Source organism: Neofelis nebulosa, chromosome 3, assembly GCF_028018385.1.
Source record: "Neofelis nebulosa isolate mNeoNeb1 chromosome 3, mNeoNeb1.pri, whole genome shotgun sequence".
Taxonomy (NCBI): Eukaryota; Metazoa; Chordata; class Mammalia; order Carnivora; family Felidae; genus Neofelis; species Neofelis nebulosa.
Genome location: NC_080784.1, coordinates 112,572,631 through 112,599,379, shown reverse-complemented (window position 1 = coordinate 112,599,379; position 26,749 = coordinate 112,572,631). Strand labels below are relative to the sequence as shown.

At 38.8% G+C, this 26,749-nt stretch overlaps 1 protein-coding gene across 6 annotated transcripts in view; it reads left to right on the top strand.

Moving 5' to 3' along the window:
- Positions 1-26,749, top strand: part of ALPK1 (alpha kinase 1) — a 131,962-nt gene that overhangs the window by 55,937 nt on the left and 49,276 nt on the right. For 5 of the 6 annotated variants that reach the window (XM_058721630.1, XM_058721631.1, XM_058721632.1 and 2 more), the window contains 2 exons: positions 8,848-9,079; positions 13,872-14,026. In XM_058721630.1, coding sequence (XP_058577613.1) covers positions 8,959-9,079; positions 13,872-14,026 — 276 coding nt within the window. In that variant the 5' untranslated portion in view covers positions 8,848-8,958. Of the gene's footprint in view, positions 1-8,847; positions 9,080-13,871; positions 14,027-26,749 lie in introns of those variants that run through there. The other variant, XM_058721634.1, reaches the window with a different exon arrangement.

Genomic DNA, 26,749 nt, shown 5'->3' with positions numbered 1-26,749 from the left:
TTGTTTCATAAATATCTATTCAATCAAGTTTGTTAATTGTGTTGATCAAATCAGTGATATCATTACTTTTTTTTTGTCTGCTTAATGTATTAGTTTCTAAAAGAGGTGTGTTAAATTTTCCCACTCTGATTATGTATTTGCATATTTTTCTTTATGGTTCTTTTTTTTTTTTAGAGACATTAAGCAACCTTTTAAAAATTTTTTTTTAATGTTTATTTTTTTTTGAGAGAGAGAGAGCGGTAGCAGGGGAGGGCTGTGAGAGAGGTAGCGAGACACAGAATCTGAAGCAGGCTCCTGGCTGTGAGCTGTCAGCACAGAGCCCGATGGAGGGCTCGAACCCAAGAACCATGAGATCCATGGCCTGAGCTGCAGTTGGATGTTTAACCGACTGAGCCACCCAGGTGCCCCTATTGTTCTTTCACTTTTTGTTTCATATATATTAAAAGCTATACTCCTAGATGCATATACATTTAGAATTGCTATACCTTCCTGGTGAACTGAACCATGTATCATTGTAAAGTAGCTTTTTTATCTTTATTAATGCTTTTTGCCTCAAAGTCTGTTTTGCCTAATATTAATATACTTTCTTTTATTTATTTATTTTTATAATTTTTTTAGTTTTAAAATTTTATTTTTATTTTTTTTAAAGTTTATTCATTTATTTTGAGAGAGAGAGAAAGCATAGGTAGGGGAGGGGCAGAGAGAGAGGGAGAGAGAGAGAGAAAACCCCAAGCAGTCTCTGCACTGTCAGTGCAAGCCCAATGTGGGGCTTGAATTCATAAACAGTGAGATCATGACCTGAGCCCAAGTCAAATGCTTAACCAACTGAGCCACCCAAGGGCCCCAATTTTTTAATTTTAAAGAGAGCACACTAGTAGGGGAGAGAGGCAGAGGAAAGAAGAGAAAGAGAAGCTTAAGCAGGCTCTATGCTCAGTGCAGAACCTAATGCTGGGCTAGATCCTGTGACCCTGGGATTATGACCTAAGCCAACATCAAGAGTCGGAAACTCAACCAACTGAGCCATCCAGACGCCCCAATATACTAACTTTCTTTTAGTTAGTATTTTTCTAATATATCTTTTTCTTATTACCTTTAAACCTTTCCTTATTCTTATGCTTTAAGTAAATCCATGTGGCTATTTTTAAAATCAACTCTACCTTTATCTTTTAACTATAGCATTTAGTTCATTTATATTTATTGGAAATACTGATATATTTAAATTTATTTCTGTCATCATATTTTGTATTTTAAATTTATCCTGACTTTTCCTTGTTTTTTTTTTTTCCCTTTTCTTTTCTTGCCTTCCTTTGGATTGTTTTGTTTCTTTTCATGTTTTACCTTCTACCAGTTTGAAACTTACATGTTTTATTTTAAAAAGATTATCTTAGAAGTTTTTATCACAGTCTAAAGTTAAAATCTCCCTACCTCCTGTCAATTCCAAGATCTAAAAACACTTTGAGATCAATCACTCTCCTCCTCATATATATGTTGTTTGTATTTGTATGTGGTTTTTTTTTCTATTTTTTAATCTCATAAGACATTGTTATTGTTGTAGCTTTATACAATCAATATTTATATTTAGCCAACATTTCACCACTATTTTTGTTTATTACTTTTCCTTCAATCTCAGGCCCTTCATCTGTGATCACTTTCCTTCTATGTAAAGTATGTACTTTAGGGATTTGTTTAGTAAGAATCTGTTGATGTTTATTTTTAAACATTTTTATTTTTCAAGGTTTCCCCCCAATATATTGAAGATATCCTTTCACTGTCTTCTAGTTTCCATTGTTGCTTTTAGGTAGGTAGCTATAAATCCACTGTTGTTTCTTTGAAGGTGCTGTGTTTTCTCTCCAGTGACTTTAAAGATCTTCTCTGTGCCCTTGGTATTCCCTAGTTTTGCTATGATATTTCTAAATATGGATTTTTATTTATTTAATCTGCTTGAATATTATGGGTATTTTAATTACTGTCTTTCTCCTGTTCTTAAAGTTCTTAGTCATTATCTGTCCAAACATTTCTTTTGCTTCTCCCTCTTCTTCCCATCAAGGATTCTTATGAGGCATATGTTAGAGCTTTTCCATCAATTTTCCCTGTTTCTAACCTCTCTTTTGTATTTTCTCTCTCTGCTTTTTTGTTGTTGTTGCAGTTTAGATATGTTCTGATTTATCAACAGTTTAAAAATTCTATCTTCAGCCAGAACTAATATTTTACTGAATCTATTTAATTCATAGATTTAAAATTTTTTTAACTATTATTTTTTCATTTATAGAAATTCTATTTGATTCTTTTTCAATCTGCCTATACCTTTGTATGGTTTCCTGTTCTTAACTCATATACTCAATATACTCTTTCAGATCTTTAAGCATGTATATTTTGTAGTCTGTATCTGATAATTCCATTAATTAAATTCTTTGTGGGTCTGATTTTACTATCTGTTGTTTCTTCTTTCATCCATTGTTTCCTTTTACCTCATGCATTTTGTGAGTTGGCCAAGGACTCATATTTCTTGGTATTTTATAGGTGGAAATTCTTTGAAGCCTAGTTTGAAGTCAGATTCCTTTAGAGAAGATTATGTTTCATTCCACCAGTTGCCTGAGAAAAACACCAACCTAGGACCTTTCTTTTTTTTTTTTTTTTTTTCATGAAATTCACATATGTAAAACTACCTTTTATTTGCTCTAGCTATTTTTTTTTTTTTGAGAGAGAGAGAAAGAGAGAGAGGGCACAAGTGATCGAGGGGCAGAGAGAAAGAGAGAGAGAATCCCATGAGGGTCAGAGAGAGAGAGAGAGAGAGAGAGAAGCAGAGCTCATGTTCACCTGAAGCAAGGCTCGTGCTCATATGATACGGGGCTCACTCACCCATTGTCAGACTCGAACACATGAACCATGATAATCATGACCTGAGTCAGATGCTTAACCAACGAGCCACCCAGGCACCATGCTGTAGCTATTTTAAATAACAAGCACAGGGTTAGAATATTATTTATCTCTCATGAAGTTGAAAAATATCATATAAAAAGCTAAGGAATTAATGAAAAAAATGATTAGGTATTTGACACGTTTTCAATAAACACATGTGATCTTGAAAAACATCGTATAAAAGCTAAAGAATGAATAAAAAACGATTTGGTATTTGATATGTTTCCAATAAACAGTTAATTTAAAAATTTACATGAGCTCTGCATGTTGCCTGGGTCGGGATGTCATTATGTTATAAGTGGACTTTACAAGGTATGTTCTCCTGAAGCTTTAGGATCATTTTTAAATAACTTGTTTTAAAGTAATTATTAGCTAGAAGTTTTGTAGATCTGTGGAAATTCTCAAGAGAAAAAAATCTGGTCTCCCTCAAGAGGCAGCATGTTTTGCCATGGGCAAATTTCCTGAAAGGTTGCAGGAGAGGATAAGGATTCACTTTTACCTTGCCTTTACACTAAAGGATCAGCCTTTACTAGGACATCAGTTTTATGCAAGGGAACAGTGTCTTATACATTCCAACTTGGGTAGGCCTTCGGTTTTATTTCCTATCTTCCCACACTCCAAGATCGTGAAAACCAAAGTTTCAGCTTACAGTGTTTGCAAATACACTCAAGGCAAAAGCTAACTTCTGTACTGGCTAACCTTCTGGGTTCCAGATTTTTCTTGATTTGTCTTCTGAGTAGTCCTTCCTTTCTTATCATTTAACTGATACATTGTAGATGTGATAAAGGGTGTTTGCAGCATTTTTACTTGTTTTCAGTGGGAATGTTGTTCAGAATGTATAGTCTTCCATACCACTAGAATAGAAGTCTACCCTTTTGGGTTTTGAAGTTAGAAGTTGCCTTCTCCTTCTCTTTTTATTCAGTTTTAAAATGCTAACAATGGCTGTTACCCAAAAATATCTCTCCAAGCCCCACAGTTGTCTTACTCTCCAATCAGTTCTCTTTCTACTTTTGTGTCCCCACTTGCACGGACCAGTACCAGAGGCACTATGGTCAGAATTTGTGTGTGGGGTTGCTCAGGGGAAGGTGAAAAGGTGGAAAAAGCTGCATTGTCATTGCTGGTGACTGATCAGAGAAATGTATTCTTGTTGTTCTACATTAGACACCAGAATAGAACAATATGATAAATGATTTTGAATGTAGATGAAAAAGTAATTTTAGTATAATTATTCATTTATATATGAATCAAATGAGCTCTGTATGTTCGCTTATGAATCTAACCAAACATTAATTGAATTCCAACAAAGATGTTTTAAACTGAGACTTTGGACTATAATCCTGTTTAATATTTTAATGTACTTATGTCTTATTTCCATAATTATATTATAACTCCTTGACAGTGTAGGCTTCTTTATGCCTCTACTTCTTTATGCTTCCCCACATCGTTTAGCTTAAGGATTATGACTAGCTGGCTGGTGGATTATTACAGAAGTGGCAGCTGGTAGACCATGGAATGCCTTTGGAATTCTTTTATTTTCTTTGATTTACCCCCAAAGGAGTACTAATTGTCCAAGAAAAAGACTCACAAATGCCAAAAGAAATGGGGTTTTGAATAATACACTGATTTGCCTTCTCTTAATGATGGCTGATTTCTCAATGATCTTACAACTCATCCACTCAGCTGTATTCTAGGTCACCAATAGAAATAAAATACACAAATATCAAAATCAAATATGGAATATATGAACACATGACCATTTGGCTATGTGCGTGCATGTGTGCCATAGATTCTAACTTTGTTGGATATCTAATATTATCCTGGAAGTATCTGTTTGTATGTTCTCCTGCTCTTGATGGCCTCTTTCTATTTAATTTTTTGAAAAAATGTATATAGGGGATGTCAAAATAGAAAAAATAGTTCTTAGATTACAAAAAATATTGGGAAATTAACATTATTCAATTTAGGAATAGGTACAGCTCACAGAACGCCACAGTTCAGGGAGCAAAAATTGATATGTGTTGAAATGGAAAATGATTCTTTTATAAAGGACGCTGACCAAAATTTCCAGCAGGATCATTGCCTGAAGGAAAATTTTCTAGGCTCCAGCCTCTGTTATGCTTAACAATGAACCATACAAGTCTGGACAGATGGTTGGATTCCAAAGTGTTTCTCATGTTACAGTATTTTCTTCCTATTGTCTCTCCTGAATTCTGCAGGGAAATGAGAAAATGCTATAACTTTCAAAAAGTATAAAGAATATTTTCAACATATTTTGGGAAGTCCCAAGTACTAAACATTAATTATCCTGGAAATCTTCTTTTCTTAGAAATGCTTTCTTGGTTAGAATCCAATTGTTTATTCTGCACAGTATGACTTATCTTTCTATCTTTATTGCTAGAAATATAAAATATAAGATGCATTTATGCCTTTTCCTAGATCTCTTCTATGTTCCCTGTCTCAAAGTATGATAACTGTCCATTCAACTTTGAGCTATGGTGAGCCACAATCTTGGGACTCATTTTTAAGACCATATCTATCCAACAGCAACACTGCATTTATTCCCTAAACAGCCCTCAAGTTTGTCCAACTTTCTGTCTCTATGACTCTGGCCCAAAGTTCTGATATTTCTCACCTAGATTATTACAATAAATGCCTAACTAATCTACCTGCAATCACCTTTTTCCTCTCTGCCCCCAAAACACCCTATAGCCAAAACAGAATGAACTTTTCCAAATGCAAATCTGGTCATGTTCCTCCTGCTACCAGTAGTTTCCTATGACTCTTGGGTTAAACAAGATTCCTTACCTGGCACACAGGGCCCTGAACAGCCCCTACCTACTTCTCCAAACTCACCTCATATCAACTTTCTCCTTTTATCTCTAGTTAAACTAATTTGGCCTTCTTTCATTTCTTCTATATTTCTTTCTGCATTATGGCTGTTCCCTACCATTTTAATTTCATTAAGCCCCGTTCTTCTTACAAAGTTTAATTCAAGCATCATATCCTCAAAGAATCTCCCATTAACCTGCTCTAGTTTCACCCAAATTATTAGGCCAATCCTGTTGTTTGCCCTCACAGAACCACATTTCTTATCTCTCTTTCACAGCACTTAGACAAAAGGAAGAGATTTATGATCCTGTAGACATTAGGGTTTCAAGTGAGGGAACAAAAGCAGAGTTATATTTATTTAGTAATCAACCTCTAAGATTCAAGCCAACATTTCTAAACCACAGAGAAAAGTATACATAAGAATATTATACCTAAGTGTTCTCAAAAGAGCCAAGAATTATGCAATAAATAAGTATCAGATATTCTTAGGCAAAATAGACAATCTGCTGAGTATGTAATTTAAGACCTGGAAAGATACTAGCATTGTTCCCACTTAACCCCCTTAAAATTAGAGATAAGAAAAATGAGTCTCCACAGTGAATCTCAGAGGTCTCACAAATAGTTGATGATAGAGAATGAAGTGGAATTAGTCACAAATATCTGTTGAACACTATTATGTGTAACAGTTTTCCTATATCCAAGTCCTCTATTCATTACTACATGCTCTTTCTGTTTAAACATTTACAGAAACAGAGCAATTAAAGTTTATTTTAATTTGTCAGTATAACAAAAGACTACCTTCTACCTTAAGAGGATGATATAGCACCAACAAAACATTATTCTAAGCCTTTAGACAAAGGGATGATGTGCTATTAACATTACATCACAGTGCAGGATTATTTCTTTGTGCATGAGTTCTTCATATTTTCTTATTATACTCTTCTTTCTATATGAGGTCCTAAAGAGGATCCTAAAAAGAGAACCCCCTTCTTCCTTTCATTTGAAGAAAAAGGAGTGTGTCCTACTCACCTTCAGTTAATTTCAAGCAAGGTTTGTTAAGTTTCTCAATTACCAACTGCATTTCTCAATCTCCATGCTAACCCTCCATTAGAGCACAGCTCCCTTTTTCAGGAATGGTGGGCCATTCCATTGCTACATGGCTTCTTGCTCGTGCTAGTCCACTAATTAGCTCTCTGACCAGCCCTTACTTCTTGGTTCCTTTCGTAGAAAGGCAAGCTAATGGCCAGCTCTTACCACACAACATTCACTTAAAAATACTTGAGCTAAAAGGGACATTGGAAACCATTTAGTACCACAACCCAATCCATGCAGGAATACTTTCTGAAACATCTTAAACAGAAGAGAGATTTAATTTTACTTATGCTTAAATGCATCCAGTAACTAATTCATCACAATCTCACTTCTGTGAATTCTCTTTCAAGAAACAGGAATTTTGTATCCAAGTACTCTACTTGTGTTCTTCACCAACAATACACCATTATTTTAAGGAAACAAGCCTGTAACATCCTGAAACTTTGCTTTGGCAGTTTTCTGTCTAAAGAACGTGTGTGTGTTTTCAAACCCCAAGTATATAAAGTATACCAGCCAGGTTAGAATGAAAAAGTGAAAAGTTTATATTACACAGTTAGTTCATCTTTCATTTTCTGTTTCTGTTAAGGAAAAAAAAAAGAAATAAAAATATTTTCTTGCTATTTAAAATTCAAGACTAGCTTCTTAAAATGAGATTTTTTATCCCAACACCTACGCAATAATTCATGACTTTAATATTTTTAATGCCTTTCTGGCCTGCATGTATAAGCCAGGAGATGAAGGAACATGAGCCATCCATACATTTGTTACTTTCTTCCCTTTCAGACTCTCTTGCTTTGGTAGTAAAATTCTATGTGCCCTAGGGGCGCCTGGGTGGCTCAGTCGGTTAAGCGTCCCACTTAGGCTCAGGTCATGATCTCGCGGTTTGTGAGTTTGAGCCCCGCGTTGGGCTCTGTGCTCACAGCTCAGAGCCTGGAGCCTGCTTTGGATTCTGTGTCTCCCTCTTTCTCTGCTCCTCCCCTGCTCACATTCTGTCTCTCTCTCAAAAATAAATAAAGATTAAAAAATTTTTTTAAAAATTCTACGTGCCCTATAAGAATGTCTAAGCCCTGTAGCAGCTCCACTCTATTCTGGCAAACTCAGGAAGAGTTTCTTTGTTTCATTTGTTCATTGTAAACAAAGGAAGTTTGTTTTGTTTACAGTGTACATTCCTTAATAAAGGGAAGATTTATAGATAATAAGATAGTATTCTTATTTATTTATTTGTTTATGATCTGTAAGATAATAAAGATGTGTTAATCCAGTAATTTTCTGGTATTTATTTGCCAGGCACTTTTGTACTGTTAGTAATTTATTTTGTTCGTGAAATTACCTTGACTGCAATAGATCATTATAGTATATTCATATTTACATATGCAATCTCTCATCCAAAAATTCATCCATACACTAGATCTAGGAAATTGGGCTTTCTGGGATATCATTTCTCTATTTTATTTGGCAATACGCCTGGCGGTGAAGAGCTTTAAATTTGGCATCTGTCATTGCCTATCTTGGTCCAAATTATATGATGCTAAATACCATGAAGAATACTTCACAGGGGAAATCAGTAGTGGGTTATGAGAATGGTAAACTTCATATCACCATGTGCTTGTATCTGAATATTAGAACTGTTAGCCAGATGCTTCCTGTAGACTTCCGGAGAGACAGAAAGTGCGGTGCCACTGGGATCCAGAGGCACTGATGGGAAGTATGCAGAAGATACATAAATCACAGAGTATATTCATTTCATTTGGCTTCATGAGATTCCACTGACATCACTGCGGGTAACCAAGGTCTGCACCAGGACCCTCTCCCTTCTGCTCTCTGACGCCTTCGAGGTGCTGCCCATCTAGACCAGGCCCTGCAGTAATTTCACACACTCCCCTAATAAAGTCCTCCGGGGCTGTCATGTATTTTCATGTGTTTGCCCTATTATCCCTCCCTGCTTGAGTCTTACAGATAATTGATGATGCTTCAGTTAATCATCTTTCTCTCGCTTTTGTTCACCAGGTACCTTCGCCTTGAAGGGGCTCTTTTATTGAGAATCGATGTCTTCTTCTGGGTAATTGATCACCATAGACCCAGGGACACTTGACTCATCGTTGAGGAAGAGTAATCATCATGAATAATAAAAAAGCCGTAGCTACACTACTGCAAGAGTGCAAGCAAGTGCTGGACCGGCTCTTGTTGGAGGCGTCAGATGTGTCGGAGGAGGACAAGAGCAAGGACGAGCAGTGCAGAGGTGAGGTCCTGAGGAGAGGCGCTGGGGGGAGGGAGAAGCCAGCAGGTTTGCTCTCAACTCCCCTGCCTGAACGACATGTTTTCATCTCTGCCCTATTTTTCTTCTCTTGGCAGATGACCACCGAGAGATGAGTGGATTTCTAGGGCATGAATGGGACATGGGCTACAGGCGGACGGGCAGGGGAGGAAGCCCACTTTGTTGCAGTGAATTGCTGTCAGTTCTAATTTTAGGCTTCAGTAAACATGAGGCTACAAGAAAACAGTTTAGTTCAAGAAGAACAAAGGGTGCAAGTAGGCTGGTGCTCGTAAATTTCAATTATTAAAAAATTGAAGCAACTTCTGAATGGTGGCATATACTTTTTTCAAACTAAGCTTTTGTGCCTCATCAGTTTCCATAGGCTTCTATGGTTTCCATAAATATGTCATTTCATTGGTCCAATCTTTCTTTTTTTTTTATTATCGATACATTTCTCATGCTGCATTCACATGCCATTTGTAAAATAAATCCTTTCATACCGATGAATACTGATTGCATCATTATCAGGGTTTAAGAATTTGGCCTTTTGCTCATTTCATAGTTTATGCCATTCATAGTTTTAGATGAGTCATTGTTTGAGAAGTTTTGATCACAAAGTCTAGAAAGTTAAAACATTTATTTTTTCCATAGCCAGTTTTGGAGAGGGAATTTTCTTTCCTTTCAGCATTTGAATAAATTTTCCTGTGTTTCTATAAGTGTATCCCTTTTATGTGCTTTTAATTTTTTTTTTTTTTTGTATTTTTAGTGACTGGCTATTCCTTGCAGAGATAAGATTACATAAAATGCACACTCCCCATCTCTTTTGTTGTGGATGATTATGTAATGGGAAAGGTTCTGGAGGAGTCTTTCCCACATTCTTGTATACTGGCACACACACACAGAGGCACTTCAGGTACCTAGAGGCGTCTTAAATTTTTGTAATCCGTTATTTGTGCCCCTTTCAAGGTAAAATGCCCCATGTCCCATTGTTTCACAACACCTTAGTTTATGTGTTTTCCTTCTTTATTAGCCAGATACACCACTGCGTGATTTTGCTTGCTAGTTATACGTGCCCATCAGCCTGGGCACACCCTGGCAGGTGTTAGCCCCTTGTCAGGGAACGGCGGGTACTTGTCGCCTCCAGAACACACTGCAGGGCTGGTTCTAGTTCCCTCAGGGTCAGCGTATTGTGTTCTATCTACTGAAGTTTTTCTCTTGTTCTTTTACTACATGGCATCCTTTGTCTCTTTAGCCCAAATTCCTTCAAGCTTTGTGTTCTCCCTAGTGAAAACTCAGAGCCCCCACTTGGGTAGCATTTTCTTCTTTTTTCTTCCCAAGTGTCACAGAAGAGGAGAAATAATCAGTTTAGTTCCAGATAAGGCAAATCAGGGCTACAAAATCATTCGATTAGCAACGGCCCTTCAGGTACGCTGCTTGGGGAAGTAAGTGATCAGAAAGGCAGAAGAGGATACTGCTCCATCAGTGGCTGACTGCTGGGGTTGGCTGAATCTGATAAGCCAGTGCAGGAGGAAATTTGTGCTGAGCCATTGATAATCTCAGCATTAACCCATCCGCATGGAGGCAGGCTTCGTGATCCACCCCAAGCACCATCAGTACAACTGAATGCAGTGTGAGCGCAGAGTCCCTCCCTTAGCAGGTGGTTTCTGAGCCATACTAGTGACTTAAGTGGTCACTCACATGTGCTCCAAGAGAAAGGTATTAGTACAGGGCAACTTATGGTGACAGGGCAAGCCAGAGAACTCTAAACATGATTACTGTGGTTTTTGTTCTTTCCCTCCTCTTCACAACCCTGTTCTCTTCCCTCAGAAATTGTCCTTGCCAACATGGGTGACTACCTCTAGCAACTTCCTCAGAGATAGAGAAGGAACTGAAATCTAAACATATATATATATATATATATATATATATATATATATATATATACACATATATATACACACATATATATGTATATACATATATATGCATATATATACACATATATACATATATATGTATATATATATACACACCAATATACATATATATGTGTATATATATATATATACACCATATGTATATGGTATATTTTATTACATCATATGGCATATTTTATATAATATAATTTACTATCAAATTGGCTAACATACAGTGTGTAAAGTGTGCTCTTGGTTTTTGGGGTAGATTCCCATGGTTCATCACTTACATACAATACCCAGTGCTCATTCCAACAAGTGCACTCCTCAATGCCCATCACCCATATTTCCCCTCTTCCCATCCTCCCATCACCCTCAGTTTGTTCTCTGTATTTAAGAGTCTCTTATGGTTTGCTTCCCTCCCTCTCTCAAACAGAGATATATTTTTTAAATGTATTTCAGAAGCATCATTTATTTCAGTGTGCCACACTGGACTATCCATGTTCTGGGATGATCTGTAAGGAAAGGGTAGTGTGGAGGAGGCAAAATAAATTGTACAGAATCAGATTTTCTCCATCATCATGAAAAAAATTGAAAATGTTGAGACCATTCAGTGCCAACATATGGTGAAATTTTTTGAATCCAGATATCAGATTCTTGTTGTCATTTGACTACTCATTTGACTCCAGAGCTTGATACTCACAGGCAGAGTGTCCAAATTTATTGGTCAAACTGGGACACTTGAGAACAAGAAGGAGCACTATTAATAAGTACAGGAGGACCACAGAGAACTGTCCTAAGTGAACAGGACTGAATAGTCATCCTATTCCCAACTATTTAGAAATATCATTTAAGAAACTTTCTTTACATACATACTGGAGCATTTCTGGCAATCAGAGGGCCAAGCTTTCCAGCAGATTATGACCACATAGGTCCCTAATGCCATGGCTCTGCTTTCTTTGGAGGAGTGCTATCACACAGTCAGTGCTCCGTAGTTCTGGGTTGCTGAATCAGGAAGCAATGATTTCAGTGTGATATTTATAAATCATCCTTAATAGTCAGTATGGATTACTCACTGGTGTGGCCCATCTGATACCCTCTCAATGCCAAGCAGTGTCTCCTCACCAGCAGTCATCCATACATTTGCCCACTTGGCAAGGACACAGAAAGGCATCATGGACCAAGGCAGAGTTAGGTTTTCTTCCTTCTCTTCTTTTTGTGTTTTACTCTCTCTGTCATATCTCTTGGGTCCTATTTAGCATGTCTCATGTAGATATAAGACAAATCCTTTTAACCATCAGGGTGTGAATTACAACAGCAATAACACACGATGCTTGTCTTCAGAGAGCTCATAGTCCAATGAGAGGACAGTATGGTTTCAGAGCAGTGGGATGAACACTGAAAGGGCATCTGCATTTGGGGACTTGGGAGCACTCAGGAGGGACATCTCAATTCTGTGGGATGGACATCTCATGGCAGGCTGATGAGAAGTACCCAAGTTTGCACTGAGTGCTAAAGCCAGTGGGCCTGAACTTGATCATGAAAGGACTGGGAGAAGGCAATGCAAAAATGAGGACAGAGTATACAAAGTCATTAAAGAACTGTATGCAGGGCAATGGCCTGCTCCATTTTTTTTTTAAGCAAAATGGGGATCAACAGTGTGGAAGTTGGAGTGGATGAGGCAAGATAGGAAGCAGGGGTTCAGGCAAGAATTACTGATAATGAAAAGAAGGAAATGGGTTTTTTAGGATCTACAGATTTCAATAGCCAGTTAGATTCAAGAAGGAAGAGAGAGCAAAGAATCTAGACTGACTTTTAAGTTTCAGACTTGGTGACTCAGTGAATGGTGGTAGCATTCGTCAAAATAAAGAAACAGATTTAGAAAAAAGACAGTGAGTTCAGTTTTAGATATTTTTGAGTATGAAATGTCTGTAACATAAGCACCTAGAGATTTATAGCTGGCAGTCATATAATCAGGTCCATAATCCCTTATTCAGACCACTTGGGGTTCACATGTGCTTCAGAATTCAGAATTTTTCAAGTTAGGAAGGTAGTATGGAACATGTACCATCTACTACATTCATACTCTGGTGGAAGCTGGACAGCACCTATAGTCAAACATAATTTTTACAACAAAACTTTTGGCTTCTCACTAAGTAAGATAAACAAGACCATAAGTACCCTCTAGTCAGTTCAAGTCTGGTTTGGGTGCCAAACTTAAGAAAAAAACCTTCTAGTTTCCAGAACTTTTTGGGTTTTCCAAGTTTGGACAGGATATTGTGGACCTCTATAATGAGGTTTGGTGCTCAGGAAGAGATCGAATGTGTCTACTAATGTAATACAAAGCCATCCCACAATAAGTTGATACCATTTCAAATTTCATTTTTTTGTAGCCATTGTCAATATTCAGATGTAGTCCATAGTGAAAGTATGAGGTGAGGCGAGGTCTTGGAGAAGTAAAAAGAGGTTGTACAAATTGACTCTCTGCATTACCCAGCTGCCACAAGCCCCAGATGTCATTCCATCTCAGTCCCTTTCTCATTTTACAGGGAAAATAATATTTCCTTCATTCCTTTCTCTGATTCTTCATGCAGAGATAGTCACTGAAGTGCTTTACTTCCTGCTAAAAACCTTTCTTAATGCCTGACTACCCCAATTTACCTGAAGGGCAAAGTAGACCAGGGCCACCTCTGACAGATAGCTTTGCGCTATTATTCTTTGAGTCAGAACCACCAGCTCAGACCAGCCAGCAAGAGGTAGGAAAATTTTTTTTTGCCACTGAGGTGCTTCATCATAACATTGGTAACTCAACAGCCTTTTCTTTGACTGCAATTTCCTTACCTGAACTCTGACCTTTTCAGCTTCACTCCCCAGTGAATTAAGGACCCTGATCCAGGAGGCAAAGGAAATGAAGTGGCCCTTCGTGCCTGAAAAGTGGCAGTACAAACAAGCTGTGAGCCCAGAGGACAAAACAAACCTGCAGGATGTGATTGGCGCCGGGTTGCAGCAGTTACTGGTAGGAAGAGCCACACCACCTGTTCCTCTGACACCCTGAAGTGAGGCATTTAGCCTCTAAGTGGTCTAATAGATTAAATTTCTTTGAAGCATAAGACAGCCCCTACCCTTATGGTCAGCTCTGCCAGATTGACTAATGTGGGGGAAATAGCTTTTAGAAAGCGTCGCCTGCCTGTAAGACCTTCTGTTGCAAGCCAAAGCAAGTAAAAGTGAAGAAGAGTGGTCAGTAGGTCTATCGAGAAAACTGTCATCCTGAAATGTTTATTATATCCCTGGTAGTCCAGAAGCACTGGTTTTGGTTCTGCCGTGTCTCTTAGCATTTTTATTTTGAAATGCTCCTTTTTAAGGGTTGAGTAGCTTGAAAAAAAAATCATTCACCATTATTTCATCAATATGACATGCTGTCCACCATGCCCCTTCCCAAACCCGGGATCCTCCTCATTCCCTTGTCTCCTCACAATGCGGGCTGTTCAGGAAGCATTAAATCAAAGTCATTGACCTGCTTATTCCTCAAATCACTTCTTGGAAATTGATCAAACTGCTATCTCTTCCTTGGATAGAAGAGGACCTCAGGAATAGCACATGAACTCAGATCTGAGCTCAGGTTTCAGCCTTATGTTCTAGGGATGCTACACAGACTGTCATTGTTCTTTTTAGTAGCATTGTTTTTTTACTTACATTCTCTCAGATGATTGTCAAGGAAGAGAGTCTATTAGCTTATCTGTATTTTTTCTCATGTAAAAATATATGTTTTTCTGGACACCAGGCATTACAAGCAACGATAATATCCTAACATTTTTATTGCATCAGTTTACATGAGAATGTGTTTTGGGGTCACCCCCAAAACAAGTGTACAGGTATTGTGTTTGCCTACCGAAACAGAAATCTGGGAAAGGTTCCCTGATCTATGTACATATAATGGCATCTTTGGAGACTTAGTAGAAATAGCAAAGCCCCCACTTTTCCCATGACTTACCCCCGCCAAAAATATAAACAAACAGACTGAGGTTAAGCAGACTGGAGACTGCAGGAAAAGGAAAGTGGGTATTTGGAAAGAATGCAGTGGTGAACCAGCGATCTTAAATGATCAGGCTTGGTATATGTGGAAAAGGGGAATGGAATAATAACTATGGTTTGCGTATCACTGCAGATTTTACAAAGTGCTCACACATATATCATCTCCTTTACTTCTCAAAATGGCCCTCCTGTAATTACCACCATTATCATCCCCATTTTACAGATGAGGGAATTAAGGTGCAGGGAGATTAACGTGCCCAGGGGAATAGACCTGTGAGTGGTGGAGCTACCCCTTCCTCCATCTAGCTACCGATTCTCCTTCAGAAAGCCCCATGTGAGGAACTTGAAAGCACAGGTAGAATCCCCAAGACTTGTTTACTCTAAAGCAAGATGTAGGCTATCCAGTAGAACTTCCTGCGATGCAGGAAATGTTCCATAGCTCTGCTGCCCAGTGCATTAGGCCCTGGCCACTTTGGCTCTCCAGCACTTGAAATGTGGCAAGCATGAGAACTGAACTTTTTTGTGTTATTTAATTTTTAAAAATCAATTTTTATATAAATAGCCACATGTGGCTAGGCCTACGGTTTTATTGCACAGGGCAGCTCTGGAGAAGTGATACTTAAAATGAGACCTCACAGCAGCAGCACTAGAAACTTGTGGGATATTCAGATTCTTGGGCCCCACCCAAGACTTACCAAATCGAAAACTCTGGGCCTGGCAATAAGCATAGACAAGCCCTCCAGAAGATTCTCACGCATGCTAGAGCTTGAGAACCAACGTTCTAAAGAAAAGAGGAGGAAAGTCAGAGAGCCTGACCAGGGATGTGAGGGGAGAAGGAACAAGGTAAGGGGTAAAAGGAGACTCCAATGTGAAGTTTCCAGGAGACCAACCGTAAAAGCAATCTCCTTCCCATTAATTCCAGGAACTTGTTTAAACTTGGGCCAGTTCCTGAAAAGCCATAGTTGCTTCACCTGCTTGGGAAACCTTGTGTGATTCGGCCACTGGTGGCGTAGAACGTTCAAGGCTTCCAAGGAAGGTGAGAACAGGACCTCTTCTTTGACCTTTGGGGCTTAGAAAGTTCCTCTGAACTCCAAACATAGGCTGAGAGAGGGAGACACATCACACCATGACAACCAGGGTTTTACTCCTCTTGGTCCATCCCGCAATCACCAGATCCCCCTCGCCGCATGCAAAGCTGTTAGTGACTCTAGATGAAAAACTCAAGATGGTATTTTAAAAACTGGGTCTTGCTGCATTTGGGAGCTAATGTGAGTTGGCAGACAAGCTGTTCATAGTTGTTAGACTGTATTTATTCCTTCTACTTTCCCTCTACATACTGCACGGATGTCACAGTTGGGAAAATAGAGACATACAGAATTTAAGACATTTGTGTCCGGCTCACGAGATCACTAGTGGCAGCTCTGAGAATCAGTCCATTAGGCTTCTTTAGTCCCTGATGTATTTAACCTGGGAGCTTTTTGAACTCTGAGCATCATTTTCTTTCGCTTCCCCAGCAAGCTATAAATTAAGTAACCACACCTCCTAAAGACTCTTAGGATGCTTTCCTATTGTGTCAGACCCCAAGTGCACAATTACTAAACCACTCTGTTTTGTAAATACAGAGCACTATAGCACTCTGTGAACTCATGCTACTTTCGATATCTTAGCTTGCCAAAAGTATCCCGAGTGAATTCCATGATTCGTTTTTGTCCCATTATCTGTTGGTTTCAATATTATTCTTTACTGAAGCGGGCTGGCCATGTTTTAATAATCAATTCATTACGAGATTCTCTTCTTTACATAAAAAATTGGTTAAAGGCTGCTGAGTTTTCTGTTCAGCCAAGTTATGTCTTCTTACGCTTTTTTCCACAAATCTAAACTTGCCATGATTTTCTTTGCCTTGAAATGAATCCTTCCCATAAAGTTTCCCCTCCATTTTTAAAATTAGCATTACACTTAGAGTCTAGCCACTGTTAAGTTTAATTTAATTTAAGTTAATTCCACAAATAACATATCAAAGTTAAGCACAGAATTATGCTGAGTGCCTGAGTTAGTGAAATTAAGGGTCATTTATAATGTTACTCTCTTAGGCTAAACTTAATCAAGAAAAATTATATGTGTTTTATGCTTTGCTTTCTGTTCTCCACAGCCTCTCCCATTTCCTCCCTCCCCACACGCTCCCCCCCACCCCGCCTCCTCCTTCCCCACCCCCAACCTTTTCTCCTTTGGTGTGTGGCCACAGACAGAAATTTATGGCAGGGGCCAACCTCCTTTACACTCCACACAAAGCTCGCTGACTTGAGAGAGTTTGTTCGCTCTCTCCCAGAAAAAACACCTGCAGCACGCTCCCCAAGAAACCTGGAGAGATGGGAGATTAATGTGGCTGTAATAGCTGGGCAGTGTTTTTGGTATTATGCCCTCTCCCCAGGTAGATGGGTCTTTTCCGAGATGATACCAATTATTTATTGCTGAAACATCTGTTGATAACTGCAGCTGCCCTTGTGAAACAAAGCCTATCACGGGGTCACAGGCTATAGGGACCTAAAATCCTACCTCATGCTAGTTTTAGACTATTCAATAACACCCTCAAGTCCATGGGTTACCATCATCTTTAATGTCTCATCATGCCATAGAAAATACTTTGTAAACACTGCACTGCCCTGCCCTACAGGCTTTGAAGTATTATTTCATCTCCATTGGTAATTTATATTCCAGTGCCATTGTGCTGTGGGAAAAAGAGGGGGAACCTTTTTTGTTTTCCATTTAATTGTATATCGCCTGACACTTTGACCTGTATTATTAGTATTAGTCAGAAAAAGGATTTTCTCCCTCTCTTATTTAAAAATAAAATTTCAAGGGAAAGTGAGCGCTCCTTCAGCTCTTTTCACTCAAAACAATGTTTACACTCTAAGAGGAAAAGATGAAAAGCACAAGCAATTTTTTTCAAGTGTCGGAGAAGGGCATTTCAGTTTTTGAAAGAGAACAGTAAGGCCCTTATAAATATCATTCAGCAAAACCTTTGATGGATTTTTTTTTTTTTTCCAAAAAGTATTGAAGGCATTTACCATTAGCTTCTGTTTAGCTTGGTTTTGGGCGGGCACAGTAGCGTTCTTACTAGTAAAACTCTCCTTGCTTCTGAGATGCCAGGGAATGAAGGCACCGGCCTCTGTGTAGATGCCACCTTTTGTAACTTTTCCAGTAACTTTTACACTTCTAAAAATGATGCTTTCTGCACAAATAAAGAAAATATGAAAACAAAACTTTTAAAAAGGAGATTAAGGACATGTTTGGATTCGCATGTCTGTCGCAGTTGAGAGCAGGCTGGGTTGCCGGGCTAAGAGAAGTTGCTGGACAGGCCCTGCTTTTGAGCCTTCCTGCAGATTTGGGCATCCTGATCTTGGCAAGGATCTGGCCTCTCCTCAGCCCTGTTTCTGTGGAGAAAGGGAACTTAAGTTTAGTGGGGTGTCTCTGCAAAGAGATATGGGGTAATTTTTAGAGGTTGGCTAGAGTAAGGTGCAAGGAGATAAAGCAGTCTCAAAATGAGGATTTTTTCCCCATTTTCTCCTTAACTATATAACCATGAAAATGGATAATGTGATAACTTTTAGTCCACAATTTTTTTGGAAATATCTGTGCTACCAGTAATTTGAAGAGAGACTACATAAATAAGTAGTTGTTTTCTTATGTGATCATGGGTGAAAAAGCTTTGTGGATGAACAAAGTTTGATAGATTTAACTTCCAGAATATTTATATGTCTGCAGATAATCTTGTTGCCTTTAACTTGTTGATATTGTTACTTTTAAACTACTTAAAGTACTAAGAGGTCAAAAATTAAAACATAAATAAGAGCTCCTGAGTGGTTCAGTTGGTTGAGCATCTGACTTCAGCTCAGGTCATGATCTCACAGTTCATGAATTCTAGCCCTGCATCAGGTAAGCTGCTGTCAGCACAGAGCCCACTTTGGATCCTGTCACCCTCTCTCTCTGCCACTCCCCTGCTGGCGTTCTTTATCACAAAAATAAATAAGCATTTAGAAAATATATTAAAAAAAATTAAAACATAAATGAAAATGAATAAAGATAAGAGTTGTTCATTACAATATTATGGGGAAAGGTTTTTAAAATGGCTAGTGTGATTAACCTAAGAGCAGAGAGGACAGGAATAGTATTTAGCAAAAGATGACTATAAATGTATTAGGAAATGAAAAGTCAAGTTCAAGAAAGATACATTGTGTGAGGACTAGGTAAGGTGAGATGCTATCCCTGGAAGCAATAAAATTCTTCTCCATGAATAAGCTCTGGGTTTAAGAAGTTCTTAAAACTAATTGTAAAACATTTATTTCAGGTGTCAGTTTTCATATTAATAAAAGAGAATTCTTGGTTCAGATCATGATTCAGGTCATGATCTCACAGTTCATGGGTTCGAGCCCCACATCAGGCTCTGTGCTGACAGCCCAGAGCCTGGAGCCTGCTTTGGGTTCTGTGTCTCCCCTCTCTCTCTGCTCCTCCCCTGCTCATGCCTTGTCTCTCTCTGTCTCTCAAAAATGAATCAATGTTTAAAAAATATTTTTAAAAAATAGAGAATTCAAAAGCAGTAATAGGTAATTTTTGGATTATGATTCTTTCAGCAAGTGATTTTTTCAAATGAAGTTTCATCTTCAACTATGTGCCTTGGGGTTTTAATAGTGGAGATCTTTTTCATTAAGATGCAAAAGGCAAAATGAATGCAAGCTGCATATTCATTCATTTACTCAGGAAAACTTTATTGAGTATTAACATGTGCCACACATTTGATATATTGAACACTGAAAGAAAGGCAAAGGAAGTGGATGACCTAGTTTATGTCCTGGAAAAACCACCAGAATGAGGAGATGGGTCAACCAACCTTTGTCAAAAGCCCTGCTTGTTGGAACACTTCCTCCCATTTGTCGATCACTTAATATGTGGCAGGTGCTCGATACATATTCTTCTAATTCTTACAGGCTCGGCCATATGACCTGTCTTAGCCAATGAAATGCGATTAGAAGTAACATATGCCAGTTCCAAGCAGAAGCTTTATAAGCCATTGTGTAGTTCTACCACTGGAAGTCTTCCTTTGCCTCATGAACAGGATCATGGCTACTCCCTCAGCCTGGCTTCTGAAAAAGGCTAAATACATGGAGCAGAGTCTCAGAGTTAGAGCCAAACTGCAACCAATTCTAAATATGAACAACAGCCAAGTAACTTTGTTGTTAAAGGTACTGAAATTTTGGGGTTATCACAGTCTTACCAAGTGATACAGGTTGATTTGTCCCCCACCAAACGCATTGAAGTCCTAACCCTCAGTGCCTCCAAGTATGATTTTATTTGAAAATAGGGCCATTGCAGATGTAATTAGTTAAGATGAGGTTATACTGCAGTAGAGTGAGCCCTCAGTCCAATCTGACTGGTGTCCTTAGAAGAGGAAGGCCATGGGAAGACACAGAGATACAGAGAGAATGCCATGTGAGGACAGCAGCAGAGGTTGGGTTTTGCAGCCATCGGCCAAGGAATGCCAAGGGCTTCTGGCAACACCAGAAGCCGAGAGAGAGGCGTGCAACCTTAGAGAGAGTGTGTCCTGCTGACAACCTGATTTTGAACTTCTAGCCTTGAGAACTTTGAAACAATACATCTTCGTTGCTTTAAACCACACAGTTTGTGGTGCTTTGTTATGGCGGCCACCGGAAACTAATACACTAAAGGAAAGCTGGCTAATGTACATGTGGAAGATAATGCAATAAAAAAACTCTCAAATGACCTCAAGATTCTTAGTATGTGGTCCTATGCATCTATAGAGAAGAAGGCAAAATATGCTACAGTCCACAATCAAGAACAGAATTTGTTCAAAAGGACATTTCAACAAAAATGGTTTCTAAAAGAAAAAAAAAGTAGGGTAGGGTATTTACTATATTATTTCATCCTTAAACGTGGCTGGAGAAAACAGATTGGAAAAAGCCAATCATTCTTTCTATTTCATTCAGTTTCGGGGCTATAGAGCAGTCAACAGTCAACTAACCATCTCTATTTGGATGTCCCAGATATCTCAAGTCCCCTAGGGCCCAAACTGGCTCGTCATCTCCCCACTTTTGCTCGCTCCATCCACCCCATTGTCTCTTCCTCCAGTGATCACAATATCAGTAAATGGTATCATGAACCTCCCAGTTACCCAAATCAAGACCTAGGAATCATCTTTAATTCTATCTTCCCATCAACCCTCATGTCGTATTAATTATCAAGTCCCACCGTTTCCTCATAAATATCTCTCAAATACATCTTCCCTTCTCCAACCCTACTGCAACTGTGCTGGTTCAGACCATGACACCTCCTTCCCAGATTATATCCAACCCTTCCCCTACCTCTAGTCATGTCCCCTGTATAAACAAGAATAGTAAGGTTAGGCTGCAGAAAAAGCAATGCCAAAACTTAAAGCAATAAAGGTTTGATTTTTCATGTCTCTATATGTCCATCTGAGGGGGGAAAGAGAGCTCTGCTTCATGTCACTCCCCTCAGGGACCCAGCTTGATGGAATACCTACCATTTAGAATATTGCTAGTTGCCATGGCAGGAGGAAAAGGAAATGATGAATTGCACAGTGGCTCTACATACGTGCATACAGAAATGACCATAGGTCACAGTAAGCGATGCGGTCACAACTCATGTCAAGAAGGCTGGAAAGCACCATTCTACCATGTGCTCAGGAGGGGAAGACACAGAAATAGATTGGCAGGTATTACTCATTATCACCATGACCCACCAGCTTTACTCTACACTGCAACCTAAACCATCTTTCTAAGATGGCAGTCCGCTACTTCTTCTGGCTTAAATCTCTGGGGGAAATCTCAGCTAATTTGAAAACAAGAACTCTTTTAAACTGTACATCTTACAAAAGTACCTAATACTAATCCTGAACAACAAAATCTACATAAATTTGGATGAGCATTTCCATGAAAGTGGTGGGATTTTACTTTTATTTACTTGACTTTTATTCTTTACACATTTTTTTATTCTTCACCATAAACATCTCTTACCATTATGAAAAAGGCAGGAGAGAGAGAGAGAAGAGTATCTGTTGATCAGTCCCCTTTAGATCCAGATCAGGTCAAAGGCGCCTGGGTGGCTCAGTCGGTTAAATCCAGATCAGGTCAAATGTTCAGAAAAACTTAAGTAAGGGTAGTAAGGTTATGCTGCACCACTTCTCTCACACCAAGTACAGATACGGAATTGCTTCTATCTTAACAATGAACAAGCTAAGGTGATTAATTAAGTGACTCGGACAAGGCATCTTTTGCCGATAAAGGAAGGATTTGAAATTGCAACGTTCTTTTTTCTGAATCTTCTCTTCCCATTTAATGGCCTGCCATAAGCTAAGTATCATTCTTCTCTTGTTATATTTTTGGAGATTATTTTAGCACACAGCTGTGTACCCACACATACACACATATGGAAAATATATGTGTATATATCTACATAATTGGTATGCATGAATACAACTTCTTTCTTTCTTTCTTTTTTTTTCCAAGAGAGTACATGTGTGAGTGCAGGAGGGGCAGGGGGAGAGGGAGAGAGAAAATCTTAAGCAGGCTCGACATGGGGCCCAAAGCAGGGCTGGATCTCACAACCAACCATGAGATCTTGACCTGAGCCGAAATCAAGAGTCAACCGTTCAACCTACTGAGCCACCCAGGCGCCCCAATACAAGTTCTTTCTTTATCAAATGATAGAACATTGAAGCTGGAGGGAAATTTAGAGATCATTTCTTTCAAGCTCATCATTTGGTCAGTGGGGAACTTAAACCCAGAGACAGAAAGAGGTGGCTCACCGTAAGTCACAGACCCCATTAGCAAGAGCCACAGGATATGACACCCAGGTCCCTGAATCTCCCTGAATCTGCACACCCCCATACTTCACACGGGCCTGTGGTAGAACTGGACCAGCCTTTCCTTGCCACCTTCCTATCCTTTCTGCTGCCCTATAATCTGCCTTGGGCTCCCTCTGCTAACATCATGGGACTTTTTTACTCAGAGCAGAATTAATTAAGACAGAAATTTTATAATTTCCTATTATCAACACTTAAAACCTTAGCTTCATCTGCTGAACCTCATAGTTCTTCTTTGGAAAAGCAACCAGACAAAATGTTCAGATTCATCAAAAATAAATTTCATTCAATAAGTGAAAATTAGGCACCCAGAGAATGGAGTCCTTAAAAGACAAATATTAGCCCCAAGGCCTATGAAGTTTCAGACTTTAAGATAGAGTCTGATTAAAATCACCAAGGATTTAAACCTTGCTCTAAAACTGTGCCAAAAACCGCCCCTTTTAATACGGTACTTTCAAGTTTTAAATTAAAACGATGACTTGTTTTTAAAATTCTACCAACGAAACTTCAGCTGCCACAGAATCGGGCATGCGAGTTATCCCTTTGATGAGGGCTAACCCTATGGCATGAGCTTCATGTCTCCCCATAATGAAACCCCAAGGCTGAGCCAAGTCTTGGAAGAGTTGATCCGAATAAGATGAGCAGACAGAGCAGCCAAGTTCAAAATGCAGGAAATTAACACGTTGCAGTCCCCGGGCAGACAGAAGAAAGCAGTGACCTTCAGAAAAGGATAAATCCTGGGGGGGTGTTTATTCAGTCCTGTCAGCAAGTAAGAATAACATCACCTCCTAAATCTTATAGGTGAAAAAACTAAGGAGCTTACAAATATCATCTCTAAAAATACATCTCCCTATATCTGACATGGATTCTATTAGTTCAAACAATATGAAAATATCGTCTCTGTATGTCAACAAACATCAAACCGTGGCAGTTTCCTAGGATTCAATCTGATATGTTCACAACATACAATCTTGAGAAAAACCCTCAAAAGTAGATTTGATTATGCCCATTTTGCAGATGAGGTGATTGGTTCAGGGAGCTCAAGAGACTCTCCTAAACTATATTACCGAGTGTGGCTAGGCTGAGATGTAATCCAGACCTCCCCACCTGCCATCATCCTATCATGATGTGAAATCATCTACCCAGCTTATTAAACCAACTTGCCTCACTCTCAAGGGCAGACACCAAAAATTTTTAAGCTCAACAAATTTCTCAGATATTTGGGATTAGCCCTTTCTTTTTTAGGCTATATTGGTACAGCACCAAAGAAAAACTTATGTTATCCCACTGATGAATATATTCTGCATCAGTTGCCTTTGATTTTTGTTGTTGTTTTTGCCCACCCCATCAGGAAAAACATTTTAGCAGGCACCCTGATATACATGTAATTTTTCTTTCTTTTTTTATATATTTTTTAATGTTTATATATTTTTGACAGAGAGACAGAGTGTGAGCGGGGGAGGGGCAGAGAGAGAGGGAGATACAGAACCCGAAACAGGCTCCAGGCTCCGAGCTGTCAGCACAGAGGCCGAGGCGGGGCTGGAACCCACGAACCGTGAGATCATGACCTGAGCCGAAGTCGGACTCTTAACCGACTGAGCCACCCAGGCGTCCCCGTTTAATTTTTCATTTAATAAGTTATATGCACGTACTATGCATATGTATATATATTTCTATAGAATGGAAACCTAAGAACAACACAAAGATTAAATGACCACTTTAGGATAATTTTTTAAATTACATTATTGGCATGAGAACTTCTTGTTCAATTTAAAATTATAATCGAATATGTTTAATTAGATGTTATGTTTAACATCTTAGCACTGTGCCTTGAAGATATGGGTAGGATAGGGTTTTTTTAACACTTAGTTTTTTTAATGGCTGTCATAGTTGAAAAACCTTATGCTTCCAACATAAGCAGATCCAAATAAAAGAGGTCAGCTAATCCATACTCCCCATATTTCAATCCATCCATGAATCCTGAAACATCATGTGCTGAAATTCAGCTGCAAATTTCCACATTTTGCAAGTTAATCAGAAGATACTATTTTTTTTAACAAAGGATGTAAAAGCTCTTCCTGCAGAAGATTTTTAAACAGGTTAAAAATTTCCCATTTGTGTGAGTTATCTTTATGTGATGCTTTATTTGGTATGAAGATCACAATGATGAAAACATTTCCAGCCCTCATGATCTGAAAAACATTTTCAAAATACCTTTTGGATAGCATACTGTTGTCAGCCACTTATCACAGGAAAGGAAACTTTGGAGAACTTGTCTGTTTATAAAAAATCTAAACCCTGTAAAGCTGACAATTCTTTAAAGAATTTTGCCTTGAGATGTTTATAGTCTTTCTCCCTCTTATTATGAGTTATTTCGAAGCAGCCGTGATTTATAATACTATCATCTGTCAATCTACTTAACCAGATAGGTAGAAACTGCAATACAAGCAACTGAAAATTGAGTTCAGAGTTCTCATTGTTGGCCCCTCCAAGATGAGGGCTTCCTCAGGTAACATCTGTACTAAGGGGCCATCTGACACACAGACAAAGTAAGGAGCTGGTGTCCATCTACTTTTTAAAATGTCAGTAAAGCTTAATTTCTTTCTTACTGGTAAACTTCAGAGGAGTCTTTTTGAATTGTCTTTCTGTTTTGAGAACAGAGAGATTGTGTACGGCCATACCACCCTGAACGTGCCTGATCTCCTCTGATCTCAGAAGCTAAGCAGTGTCGGGGCTGGTTAGTACTTGGATGGGAGAACTGAGACAGTGATTCCACAGATCTACTCCCAATCCACTCTCAAAATAATGAGTTCCTATTTACTGAGCGTCTATTATGGAGCATTTTACATACGTTCTCTTTAATTTTCTCAGTAATCTGTACAGTATTATTATCTTTATATATAAGAAGTTGAAACTAAAAAGTTAAAAAAAGTTACCCCAAAGGGGTAGTGCCTCAGTACAATCAAAGCCCCCTTTTTTTTTGCACTGTCCTGCAGTGTCTCCCTGTAGCAACTGCTATGACTAGCTTCCTCATGAGAATAGCCTCAACAAGTTGGCTCCTTTTTCTCTATATATGTACAATCTGTCACATTTTGGAAGTATTACCAACTCAGTTATGGAACTTTGTATAGTTATTCAGCATTAAAGACTAGAAGCAAAATATGTTTCTTTCATGGACATTGAAAACGTCATAGTAGGCGTAAATTACTCCCACTGGCACTGTATAAGAATTAGAAATCTCTGGGATTTCGGGAATCATTGTCAGGTAGGACCTTAAAAGGGCTTGCTTAGAGGTCAGACTCTTAACATTCTTTCTCAATAGCTCTCTCATTTTATTACTTTGAGCATAAGACTGTGGACAGCTTCCCTTCACTCTTTGTATAAGGCCATATCTTTGCCTAATATGCTTAAAATGCACCTTACTTATACCCGTTTAAGATTTTAATGGCTTATGCCAGAGATTACAAACACTGTTTAATGAGCTGACTGAATCAAGATTATCTGGGTGAGTTTGGGTTGGGGGATGGAAAGAAGGGCAGCTTCTTTAAAATATACCAGGAGATTCTTTATTTTTTTTTTTAATGTTTATTTATTTTTGAGAGAGAGAGACGGAGCCTGAGCAGGGGAGGGGCAGAGAGAGAGAGAGAGAGAGAGAGAGAGAGAGAGAGAATCCAAAGCAGGCTCCAGGCTCTGAGCTGTGAGCGCAGAGCCCAATGCAGGGCTCACACTCACAAACCGTGAGATCATGAGCTGAGCGCAAGTTGGACGCTTAACCAACTGAGCCACCCAGGCACCTCTAACCTGGAGATCCTG